General features: G+C 54.9%; 1 protein-coding gene across 2 annotated transcripts in view; it reads right to left on the bottom strand.

Moving 5' to 3' along the window:
• Positions 1-13,178, bottom strand: part of SLC9A3 (solute carrier family 9 member A3) — a 47,358-nt gene that overhangs the window by 14,112 nt on the left and 20,068 nt on the right. For both annotated transcript variants that reach the window (XM_059694608.1, XM_059694609.1), the window contains exons 2-3: positions 3,999-4,301; positions 658-818 (exon numbers count right to left, since the gene is read on the bottom strand). In XM_059694608.1, coding sequence (XP_059550591.1) covers positions 658-818; positions 3,999-4,301 — 464 coding nt within the window. The remainder of the gene's footprint in view (positions 1-657; positions 819-3,998; positions 4,302-13,178) is intronic.

The raw sequence follows: 13,178 nt of genomic DNA on the forward strand, positions 1-13,178 counted from the left end.
CTTTGGAAAGTCAGGAAGGAGAGCCCAACTGTGGATCCAAAGTTAAAGACCCCCTGTTCTGGGAACAGAGACCGTGGGACTTCAACAGCTGGTGTGGCTCAGTGACTGAGCGTCAACCTATGAACCAGGAGGTCACGGTCTGATTCCCAGTCAGGGCACATGCCTGGATTTTGGGTTTGATCCCCAGTGTGGGGCGTGCAGGAGGCAGCCGATCAATGATTCTCTCTCATCATTGATCTTTCTATCTCTCTCTCCTTCTCCCTTCCTCTCTGAAATCAATAAAAATATATGTTTAAAAAATCATCACCCATGAAAGAATAAAGTGTGTGTGGGGGTGGGGAGCTGGGGGGGGGGGGGTGGAGTTACCAAGAACCATGAAGCAAAGAATGAAGAAATCGCATTACAAAAGCCAGCCTCAGGGTTAGTGGAGGAAAAGCCCAGCAGAAGGAGCTGGCCTGCGGAATGCCTTGGACCACGAAGCCTTTGGGCTGTTGGGGCCAATGAGCAGACTCAGGCTCTGCGGGCGACCTCAGCAGGCTCTCTGCGCCGACTTCTCCGAGGGACACGATGATGCCCGGGGAATAAATAGGGTCCCCCCACCCACAGCTTTGAAACGCTGCTCTGTGGCACGGCCAGGACCCTCCCCCGCTCTCTCACCACAGTGACAGCGTCATTCAGCAGTGACTCCCCAAAGACAATGATGAACAGGACTTCGTTGACATGAACCTCCTCAAACACCGCCAGCACGGCCACCGGGTCCACAGCAGCGATCAGGCTGCCGAACAGGAGAAAATCCAACAGCCCGATGTTCAGGTCTCCTGGGAGACAAGCGGGGCATCAGGGAGGACCTAGAGGGCCAGGCGAGCAAGGGTCCCTGCGGCGTCCCCTGGCTACCAGGACCTGGAGAGAAGAGGAGCTATGGGGAGCGGAAGCAGGAGCACATCCTTGGCCTTCCCGGGGCTGCCTCGGGCTGCTGGCCTGGCAGCTGCCGGGCTGGGAACCCTCAGGGTGGGGCCTCTGACTCTTAGGGCTCAGGCTGGCTGGTGTGGGAACCTGGGTCAGACGACCAGCCTCCCTCAGGGGCTCCCACAGTCCTCCAAGAAAGGCAGCAGCCCAGCCAGAGGAGACTGACCACCCTGGCTCTCTTCTTCACCTCCCCTTGGGCCTGGCTGACCCCTCCTGGCTGGCTCACCGGTGAGCTCACTGCAGGCAGGTGAGGGGCTCAGGTGGTGCCTGGCCATGAGACACTCCATCAGACCCGGGCCCTTTGCAGGGGAGTTTGCAGCCTAGGTCACCGTGAGTACAGATGCAGGGTGCTGGGAAGAGGGCTTGATCGGCGGGGAGGAGACCTCCCAGGGAAATGATGCCTCTGCCATGATTGGAACAACCAGGGCGGGCCTAAAAGGAGGTGATGGATGGGGCAAGCTTCACCGGACCCTGGGAGGGGAACCAGCTACAGGGGGATGGGGAGAGAGGAGGGGAGGGAGATGAATGGCACATCTGGGGGTGCTGGGAGGGGAGGAGCGAGGCCCTGGAAGGAGTGGGTCCCTGTGGAGCCAGCCCCTGCTTCCTTCTGCTGTACGGCTCCTGCCCAGGGGGTTCCTGGGCACCCTTGGGTGGAGGGACCGTGCTGAAGTGCACTTTCACCCTTTGCAATCCTCCCAGAGTTATCTCCTGTCCCAGATCATGTGCAAACCCCGTCTCCCAGCGACGAACCCACAACCTCAGGGAGGTGCATGTGGGTGCCTGTCTGGCTCGGCTGGGCTTGGTTGGAGGAGGGCCTTGGCTGTGGGCCTGCCTGCTGCCCTGCTGGTATTGAGTCCCCTCCCCAACCAGAGTGGACCCCAGGGGCCCAGGAGCCAGTCAGGCCTTGAGGGCAGGAAGAGGCCCACCTACAGGGCCAGGACGATAGAGGGAGGGTGGGAGAGGCTGAGTACACATGGGCTGAATGCTGCCCTGCGTTCTGGGACAGGCGTCTGCAGGAGCCCACTCATCCTCAGGGCCCAGTCACGCCCCAGAGCCCCCTCAGGGAAAGTGGTCTCTGCAGAGAGGTTGGCGCCCCCGAGGGAGTTTTCTGTGAGTTCCTAAAGCTTCCCAGCCTGGCACCAGGGTCACTGTCCTGAAGAAGTGACAGGTGTTAAAAGCACTGGCTCCCGGTGAGTTTAAAATGCCCCATTTAGAATGGGGGCCATGGGTTTTGTTTTTTCACCCAAGACGCTGCCAGTGGGCAGGTGTGAGAACACAGTTCAAACTCCAGGGGCTTTCAGACTCACACTCTCCATTGCAGGCCATCAATCTGTAAGGCCTCCCTGAACATCAGCCTCAAGTTGTGGAGGATGCTGACCAACCCAGTGGTACATTCCAGAAGCCGGCCACTCATTTCAAGCAGGATGTGACCTGGGGCCTGCCCTCCTCCCTGGTGGGAGAGCCCACCACCCACTGGCCCTGCCAGGACAGTTCTGTGGACTGGACTATGGGCTCACGGCCGCCCAACTGCATGTTCTAACCCCTCTCTCCATCCCGGTCAAGAAGACCCATGGCTTCACCCCCTCAGCGGCATCTCCAGCTGCCCGCCCGAGCTTCTGCAGGGCCTGTCCCTGAGTGGCTCGCCTGGACAGCGACCCAGGACACATGGGCTGACCCTTCCTCGGAAGGGTGCGAGGGGCCTTGAGCCACTGGTCTGTACAGACGGATCCTGCCTTCCTAGCTCCGCTGGCTCCAAGCTCTGTGTACCCGGGAGCAGAACAGACATGTTGGCCCCTGGGCACCACTGTGTTCCATGACCTGGGCTGATGCCCAGCCTGACCAGCTGTGTCCTGGGTTCCCTACTCTAAACTCCGAGACTCCCCCCCGCCCCCCCGCACCCCCAGAGATGGCCATGCCATTTTAGGTGTGTCCAAGGTTGGGCATCGCCAACTGTGGTAGGTCTCTCGGGGCTGGGCCTAGGGGGTGGTGCCCACAGTGGGGGGCTTGAGGGAGCACAGCCCCGTGGGGTAAGCACAAAGTCCTGTGGTGACTAATGTGCTGGGCGAGGAGACAGTCTTCGTCAGGGGACCTTTGGTTCTTCCTTCTTAACGCACCTCCTCTGTCACCCGGAGGAGATGAGGGGCTCGGGGGTGCCTGGTGTCAGGTGGTGCGAGGCTCTTCCTTCAGTCAGATGGGAAGTCGCCAGTCTGGGCTCACCCCCAGGAGTCTGGCTTCCGTGGAGGAAGTGTGTGAGGTGGGGCTGCCCTGGTTACCCAGTGCTGGCAGCAAACCTGCAGACCCATGATGCAACAGGGCAGCCGCAGCAACCCCAGACAGAACGGCACATAGGGCTGCACCGTGCAGACACATCTGTGTGAGGCCTCAGGTGACCCACTGGCCTCACCTGCTCCAGTTTCCCAGGAAGATAATGACCGACACCCAGATGGGTGGGGTGCACCTCACAGGTCCCCCAGGCCAGGGCTGAATGAAATAACCAAACTGCAGGGGAGTAGCTTTGAGTGCATAGAAAGGGTGTGGCCTTTTCTCCAAGGTTTGGGTAGAAAGGACACCCAAACGTTTTGCTTAGGTGGGCATTTATGGGGGCCCGGGGCCTCTGCCAGAGAGGCCGCCTCCTCGCTGCCTGTGAGGGCTCAGGGACAGGGGAGTGGGGCTGGACCCCACCTCCCTGCCAAGGGGGAGGGACAGCAGATGGACTATTCCTACCTGCCCAGCCTACTGGCCACCCTGGTCCAACAGGCCCTCATTCACAAGCAGGACACATAACCTTGGCCTGGGGATGCTGGGCTGCACATGGACCAGCCAGTTATGCATTCAGCCTCACTTTAAACAAACCAGGAGGGTTCAGTGGACCCGCCTGTGACATTTCTCGCTGACCTGAAACACTGCTTTTTAGGTCTGTGTACTGCACCCTGGGCATTCTTAGATAGGACTGCCCAGAGCCCACCCGGCAGAGCCCACCCTGAGGAGCCCGCCCTGCAGAGCCCGCGAGGTGGACGGGGGTGCCTGCTCACCCATCAGGCCGCTGAGGAAGACGCCATAGAGGGAAAGGCCGGTGGTGGCCGCGTTCCACACGGTGCCGATGACAGCGTACAGCAGGATGGTGCCCAGGTTGCCGAAGAAGAGCCGGTTGGGCATGAAGTAGCCGGCGTCCAGCACGATGGGTGGCAGCAGGTAGAAGAAGAAGACGGTGGGCGTGAGTGTGAAGGAGGCGATGTGTTCGGCTGCCCAGACGATGCCGCCTAGCACCAGGCCCACCACAATGAGCAGTGCACTCTCAGGGACCACGCTGGTGACCTTGTGGGACAGGTGGAAGCCTGCGGGGGAGAGGGCGTCAGGGGCCGGGACCTCATGGGAAGGGGAGAGTGGGACCCCACGGGGGAGAGGAGGGAAGGGAACCCCGCAGGAGGGGCCACCTGGCGCCATAGGACAGACACGGGCTTAAGAAGCAAGGCCCACTTCCAGTCTGTGGATGCTTCCCTCTGTCCCGCTCAAGCGGCCTGGCCAGTCCGCTGTCAGCTGCCCCTCAGGACCTTGCCAGAGTGCACCCTCCTCAGGGGTCTCACCATCCCCTGCCCAGAGAATGACCCCCTCCCAGGAACAGAGTCTTCTAAAGCCAGGGTCTCCAGGGCTCCCTGGAGAAACCAGCTCACTGCCCACATTCTAGCTTTCGGGGGACCGTGGCTAGAGGTCTCCCCACCCACGGCTGGCTCCTGGGCCCCCTCGGCCATCAACCTTGCCAGGATCTTAGGAGGTGAGGCAGAGGCCCCGCCCGCACAGCCTACAGGAGTCCATTTCTCTTTTGTTCTATTGTAAGACTCAGAAAAAATATGATAATTCCACATTAAGCCCGATTTCAAAATAGCTGGAATGTTGTCAGAAGTGGACTCCTGCTTAAGCAATGTTTGGCATCATTATCGTTTTCATCCACCGAAGTCCTGCTTACGGAGAGGCCTTCTCTGAGATTCTGAGGAGTGCTGTCTCCTGAGCTGACAGGATCCCAGTGGGCAGGAGAGGGAGGCAGAGCCAGGGCGCTGTCCTGCCAGGCTCTGTGCCCTGTGCAGACCTTGTCCCATCACGGGAAGAATTCTTGGGCGAGGCCGGAGGAGGTGGCTGGCTCGGAGGCTGGGTCCTGCCGGTTCTGATTCAGCCCCACCCCAGCTGTCAGGCTGCCTCACCCCTCCCTGGCCTGTTTCCTCACTTGTAATTACTGGTCACTGTGGGGGCTCCCCGAGCAAGGAGGTCTCCTGGTGTCACTCCTGCTTCTTCCCTGTGGACAGCCCTCTCCAGCCGGGCTAAGGGGCTGAGTGACAGGCCCAGCACAGGACCTTCGGGCACCAGGGCCTCTGGCCTGTGACCTATGACTACAAGGCCTCCCTGCATGCTTGGCAAGTTCAGGTTTCAGTGGGCTATGCTTCTGGGACCTGAGGACCCGCTAGGGGTCCTGCTCCCACCCCTGCAGGCCTGCAGGTCCTCCAAGGGCCCCCAGCCGGTTGCACAGCTTGCATTCTGATCAGGTCCTGCTTTCCCCTTCGATATATGACACAAACACACACACACACACACACACACACACACACACACACACGTCGAGTGGAGGCAGCATCCCTTCGCCCCACCCCAGCAGAGCTGCCCAGGAAGCCCGCAGAGGGAGTTCCCACCTTCATAGAGAAACCTGGAGGCCCAGTAGGCTGGCGCCTGGGCGTGGCCACATGCCTGAGGACAGGTCGTGAGTGGCACCACAGGGTGACCGCCCGAGGGAGAGAGCAGAGGGCCGGGTTCCTGGAGAGCCTCGGGCCCTGCCTGGCTGCTCAGCAGAACAACATCCTGGCCTCACAGCCCCTGCAGGGAGTTCTCCCTGAGCTTGGGCGAGGAAGGAGGCGTCTAGCGAGGCTACCCCGGCCCAGCTCTGCTTCCACACGGCAGCGGCAGCGGCCGAGAGCCCCCGTCCTCCCTCGGCAGCAGCTGGCCTCCCGGATCCTCGCACGCGGCGAGGCAAGGGCACAGCAAGGCTCCCCCTGCCCTGGGACATTGGGCTGCCCTCTGCTTTGGGAAGAGACCTGGGAGGCCCTGCCCTCCCTGTGGCTTGTGGCCCTGACATCCGAACACATCGGCAGCACAAGAACCCCTGCAGGGCCCAGGGCCCCACTCCAGACACCAGACTCAGCAGGTCCTGGGCTGCCCCGGGAGTCTGCTTTCTCACGGGCCTCAGGGCCCCTCCCTGGTGGACTCTGGAAAGGATTGGGGCACGTGTCCCTCCCTCCGGACTCTCCCTTATTGTTTATGAATGTCCAGAGAGAGCTGAGCTGATGGTCTTCTTTCCTAACGGACTGGGTGTCCAGGAACTGGGTGTAGAAGGCCAGTGGCCCCTGCCCCTGTCTGGCCCCGCTTCTCTGTCCTCGACTGGGCCACTGGTGAGGAAATGCCTTTCTCTGGGGTGGGGGTGACATCCTCTCCTGCCCCCCAGGAATTCCCAGGAGCCTCAAGCCAGCGGCGTTGGGGCCACCCTCCTGAAGGCTCTAGCTGCATTCACCATTCATAGAAGTCGCTTTTTTCTATAAAATGCATGTTTTCTGTCCTTCTTGCTGTCCTGGCCAGGCTATAGCAGAGACTGTATTGGTGGCAGCCTCCTCGCTTGGTCCTCTTGCCTTTTACAGCCCAGCAAAGCTCCCACAGCAGCTGGGAGGCGGGGAGCTCGGTGCCCAGTGACCTGTAGGCCTCTTGGAAGACAGAATCCAGTGACCAAAAGACATAGCACCGAGGGTCACGGGGCTCAGGGCCAGACTTGGAGGGCACCGAGTGACCTCTGAACTCTGGAAGGCCCCTTGCTGAGGAGGCAGCCAGGATCCCCAGAGCTGGCTCTGGTTCAGTCACGATCTCTCCAAAACTGGAGATGCACCACGGATCATGAGCATTTCCCTCCGACAAAGGCAGGGCCAGTGGGGCGGGAAGGTGCCAGGGACCAGGCTTCTCCTTAAAAACAATAACAACAAACTTTGCACTTTAGGAACGGGAAGTCCTCGCCGGCACCGGCGGCTAATCCCTGGCCGCATTCCTGTATGGCAGCTGGTTACTACACAATCTTATTAATTCGGGAAATGAGAGGATGACAGACAGGTCAGCTTCAGAGCAGATGCTCTTGCTCACAAGTAGGCCCCAAAAACCCACAGAAGAAAACACCGTGTCCTTTTTACTCCCTGAGAAAGAAACATGCGTGCACCCAGCGCACGGCACAGGCACGTGCGTCTGAACTTCCGCCGTGGGCGCTGGGCGCACTGTGAGGGTGGGGCCCTGGGAGTGGGCGCATTTTAAACTGGAGGGCTCACCTGAGTGGAAGTGCCTGTCACATCTGCCCACGGTGGGTCCTGCCTTCGTCCCAGGCAGGTGAGAAACAGCACCACCACCCCGGGGGATTCCATCTAACTTCTCTTCAAGTTTAGGGACCATTCTTTCCTTTTCTGTGACTTGTTTCTTCACAGCGTTTGCTCCCGACTTCACGAGTTCTCAGGCTGGGTTTCGCCTTCTCACGTTGTGGTGGGGTTGTGTCCCGAGGCTGCACAGAGCTCCCAGAACCTCCCCCCACCCCCCCACGCGAGTCACCTGCCGGCTTGATTTTTTTTTTTCTGTCTGGCGATTGGAGGACATTTTTTCATCCTGAGAACATCCTTGTAGCAAGGATACCTCTCAATGCTGATTTTGCTTCTTTCCCCTAATATTGGGGAAATAATTCTTTTCAGCTGCAATTTCTGTCCTCCCTCCACTTCAATGCTCGGCCTCTTGTGCCTGGTTTATTTTTCTGGCTCAGGGACAAGGGGACGGGGAGTCAGTCTGTGATTATCTGGGTTCCCCATTTTCACCCAGATCTCAGGGTCTCTGGTTGATGGGATTTCTTCTCGAGCGAGTCTTGCCAGACTGGGATAGGTCAGGCCCGCGGGCGGCTCTCCTCAAATCCCATGACCCCTCTCGGACGGCAGGCTGCATTGTAATGAGCTCCTAGTAATTAAACTGAAAACGTGATAGGCTTAAAGTGGCTATTTGCTAGTGGGTTAGCAATTAAGCACATAATGGACATGTTAGGAATAAGAAAGCCAAGTTCTGGCTCCAAGTGCCCTGCGGCGTGGCTCCCACTGCTGCTGGCGAGGCTCTCCGGCCAGAACCGGGCCTGGCCACCGTGGCATGGTCCTTGGACACAGGCGGTCTCAGCTCTTGGTCAGGACCCCAGTCGCTGCGGGCCACACACTTCCTGCCTGCACATTCCCAGGATGGGGTCATAGTGCTCGTGTCTCAGGGTTATTGTGAACATTTACCGAGGTGATGGGGTGGGGGTGACCACAAGCACCGCACACAGGGGGCCTTTCTTTCCTTCCAGCACTAACTGTCCACGCCCGCAGCCCCGTGCGTGTGAAGGTGGGAGAACACTCAGTCATGCTTGTGTCACCCCACCACCTCAGGCAGCGTGGTCCTCTGGGGATGCTTGCAAAGAGGGTGCCAGGGGGTGGGGGCAGGACACAGAGTGGTCAGGTTCGGGGCTCCAGGCTCTTGCCCTGCTCCTCACCACCGGCCTCATCACCAGAAGACCCAGCACTTCAGTCCAGGCTGGAGGAGCCACGTGACTGGGTGGGCATGGCCGCCTGGACACTGACGGCAGTGGGAAGAGCCTCAGTTCCCTCCCAGCCTTTGTTCTCTTTACGTCCGAAGAGACTAGACGCCAGCAGGCATGTGTGAGCGGGAACCTGGCCGCCTCCTCTGGACCCACAGCTCTGGGCTCCACATCGGGCCTGTCCAAGGCCTGAGCCATGAACACAGAGAAAGGCCCAGGATCCCACATCCGTGCTCTGCAGAGTGGCCTGGACTGGGAAGTGGGCAATGGTGTAACCTCCTGCATCAAAACTCCAAGTTTGCTGGAGATGAAGCCAGACCTTTCCAGCTGGAAGGGCTGAGGAGCTGTGCTTTGTGCACCTCGTGGTGTGTAAAGGGCAGAGCGCCATCCCGTGGGCGTCACCCTGCGGGCCCACACTGGCAGCCACAGCCAGAGACACCGCTCCCCGCACACCTCAAACACTTCCTTCCTTGGCAGCAACACCCCGGTGTAAACTCCAACTCAACAAACACTAACATGTACTCCCAAGGCCGCCAGCGAGGAGTGGTAATGACAGTGAGAGCCGACGTGGGAGTCTGTGCAGAACAAAATCAAAGTGCGCCAAGGCCACGAGACCACCACACAGCAGCGCGAGGCCCGCCGGTCCAGGGCGCCCCCGCTGGGGCAGGTGTCTTCCAACAAGGAACCTGAACAAAGTGACTTCCAAGCCCACAGGTAACCCATTGCCAAGACCAGAGAGCTGCAGCTAATTAAGCGCAAACGGCAGGGCCACAGGGAGGTAACGGCAGGAGACACACACTCTCAGTTCTAATTACAATCTCTGACAAATGTCAAAGGTCAGAAGGCGCTGGCCAGCCGGCCAGCCATTTCTGGGGAAGGCCCCGGACAGAGCTGGCACCGAGGGGCTCAGGAAGGCCATTGCTGTGTGTGTCATGCCCGCCGAGACACAGCCTGGCCCTCATCCTGGGTCAGGCCCTGCGTGGTTGCCGCCTCCAAGGATCTCTCCACAAGATTTCAGCTGAGTCCACGCAAATGCAGCAGCACAGTAAATCCTCTGGTTTTACTTTAACGTGTGTAAGCCTGGTAAATTAACCCTGTGCACAAACTAACCAGAGCAAACAGTAACACCTTTCCAGAGGGATGGGAAGCACTGGGGACCCACATCGCCTGCAGGAGGAGCAGGTAAGGGTTGGACCTGAAATGCCACACTCAGGTCCACACACACACACGCACAGATATAACATGAACACACAGAGACCCAGACAGATACACACACAGACACAGATACACATATAGGTGGGTCCCCAGCAGTAACTCTACAGACAAGGTACAGGGTCCCCTCAGCACTGCTCCAGGACAGGGGCTGGCTCTGTACCCGCTCCCCACCAGTCCACTCCTCTCTGACCTCCACGCACCGGTTGTGCTCACTCGGCACCCTGTGAGGAGTTACAGTAAATGTGTCAGCCGAGTCCAGGGCAGGAGGCAATGATATTTATAGTGTCCGCAAATATTATCTAACTGACCTCACGCCTCCTGCCAGAAAGGATGTTCCAGATGAGTGCTCTGAAGTCACCGTCAGACCAAGCAGAGTGAGACCCTGGCCTCTCGCTGGGGAGGGCTGGGAAGGAGCCCTGGTCCCTGGCAGGTAGGGAGGTGCTGCTTCCTGCACCACGTGCACAGGGCTTGGAGGACTGGCCCTTCTGCTCACAAACCACAAGTATTTTAAACATCGCATGTTTACAAAACTCAAGCAAACTTTGTCAACTGTTAAATTAAAAAATGGAAAATTTTAGGGGCTTCCTATGAAAGCAGTAGATGCCAGTTCTGAGCCACTGTGAGCAATAGACATGAGGACGATGGAAGGCGGGGCCTCTCCGCAGTGGCCCCATGTCCGACAGATGGAGACCCTGCACCCCTTCATCACGAACACTGATGAGCCCGGAAAGTCCTTTAGGCCTAGGGGATGTGCAGGAGGCAGCCTATCAATGATTCTCTCTCATCATTAAGGTTTCTATCTCTCTCTCCCTCTCCCTTCCTCTCTGAAATCAATAAAAATATATTTTTTAAAAATAAAAAAAATTGTGCTTAAGGATGTAAAGGAAATTATAATAAATTAACAAACTGTAAATCTTAGCAGTATACTAGAACAGGGATTGGCACATTTTTCCTAAAGGGCTATAGTGGGATTCAAGATGGCAACAGCATAAGAGGATATTGAATTCACTCCCTCCCACAAGCACACTGAAATACACATGTATACAGAAAGAAATTTCTTCTGAGAGACAATTGAGGGAGGAATGAACAGCTTTTGAATAACAAGTGAGAGAAACAGACCAAATCAGGAAGACTTGGAAATTGTGGACATTCTCTGGGAGCTGTGGGAATTCTCCAGGGCGGAAGGAGCTCTACTCAGAGGCTTTGGCCTGCCTACAGGATCACAGCAGCGTATTCCCAGCCGCACTGCTCAGAGCCCATTTCTGCTCTGATTAAAGGGAGCAAGCAGGATCAACAGGTGTCACCACATGCACCTGGCCTCCTTGCCCAGAGGTGCTCCAGCCCAACAAGCCGGTGCCCCAGGCTCTGTGGGCTCCTGTCAGGCTCCGATCAGCCTGACAAAAACACTCAGCACACACAGCCTTCACAGAAGTTGCTTCCAGACAAGGCCACTTTTTTAACACTCAGAGAGAGCTATTTTGTCTAATTTATATAATCAAACTTAGAAAGCCAAACACAATGAAAAGACAGAAACATATCTCTCAAACGAAGGAAGAAAAGTCTCCAGGAAAAAATCTTAAGCAAACAGAGATAAGAAATTTGCCTGATAGGCAGTGAAAGAAAAATACCCCATGATCTCACTCATTTATGGATAATAAAGAACATTATAACCTAATGAACAAAAAAATAGATACAGAGGCAGAGAAGCATCGAACAGACAAATTACAGCGGGAAGGCTGGGGAGTGTTGGAGGGGGTCAGAGATCAATTGAAGGACTTGTATGCATGCATATAAACATACACAAGACACGGGGGAGGGGGGTGGTAAGGGCATGTGCTGGGGGGTAGGGGAGGCCGGGGGAAGGTCAATGGGGAAAAAAAGGAGACATATGTACTACTATTTGTAATACTTTAAACAAGAAAATAAAATTTAAAGAAAAGAATATTTAAAAAAAGAAATTTGCCTGATAAAAAATTTAAAGAAATGGTCATAAGGATTCTCACCAAAATCGAGAGGAATAAAGGAACTTAGGGAACACTTTAACAAAGAGTGAGGAAGTATAATAAAGAATCAAGCAGAACTGAAGAATACAATAACTGAGGTGAAAAATTCTCTAACAGAAGAACAAATCAGCAACCTGGAAGACAGACAAGTGAAACCAACCAGTCAGAATAGCAACAAGAAAAGAGAATTTTTAAAAATTAGGGTAGTTTAAGGGACCTCAGAGATAGCATCAAGTGTGCAAACATTTGCATTATAGGGAACCCAAAAGGAGAAGAAAAAAAGGAAGGAACAGAAGCTTTATTTAAAGAAATAAATAGCTGAAAACTTTCTTAACTTAGGGAAAGAAACAGAAATCCAGGTCTAGGAAGCACAGTGAGTCCCAAACAAAATGAAAGCAAAGAGACCCACACTAAGACATATTGTCATTAAAATGGCAAAAGTTAAAAATAAAGAGACAATTTTGAAGGCAGCAAGTGAAAAATGACTATGTATATACAAAGGAAACTACAGGCTATCAGTTGATTTTTCAGAAGCAACAGTGATAGGCCAGAAGGGAGTAACACAAAGGGAACCTACAACCTAGAATAATTTACCCAGCAAGGTTATCATTCAGAATTGAAGGAGAGATAAAGAGTTTCCCGGACAAACAAAAGCTAAAGGAGTTCCTTACCATTAAGCCAGCTTTGCAAGAAATGGTAAAGAGTATTCTTTAAGCAGAAAAGGAAATGCTATAATCAGAAATAAGAAATACAAGAAAGAAAAAATTCTCACAGATAAAGCCAAATATGTAATAAGTACAGTGAATCAGATATTAAAAATATCTACTATAAAGACAAAAGTACCAAAATTCAACTCAAACTACAATCAGTAGTTAGGAGATTCACAAAACAAAAAGATCTAAAATATGATATCAAAAGCACAAAGCATAGATGGGGGAGTAAAAATGTAGTACTTTTATTACCACATGCGAAACCAAAACAAAACACCAAAGATAACCAGGAAACCACAGGGGAAGATTTGAAGAGAAGAAAAGAACAGAGAACTACAAAAATAACCCCAAACAATTAACAAAATGGTGCCCTGGCCAGTGTGGCTCAATTGGTTGAGCATCATCCCTGGAACCAAAAGGTCACTGGTTCAATTCCCAGTCAGGGCACATTCCCAGGTTGTAGATTTGGTCCCCAGTTGGGGTGCATATGGGAGGTAACCAATCTTTTACATTGATATTTGTCTCTCTCTCTCCCTCTTCCTTTCTCTCTCTCTCTCAAAAAAAAAAAAAAAAAAAAAAAAAATTTGATAAAAATATTAAAAAAAACAACAACTAGCAAAATGGCAGTAAGTACATACTTAATAATTACTTTAAATGTAGATAAAT

This window comes from Myotis daubentonii, chromosome 4, assembly GCF_963259705.1.
Source record: "Myotis daubentonii chromosome 4, mMyoDau2.1, whole genome shotgun sequence".
Taxonomy (NCBI): domain Eukaryota; kingdom Metazoa; phylum Chordata; class Mammalia; order Chiroptera; family Vespertilionidae; genus Myotis; species Myotis daubentonii.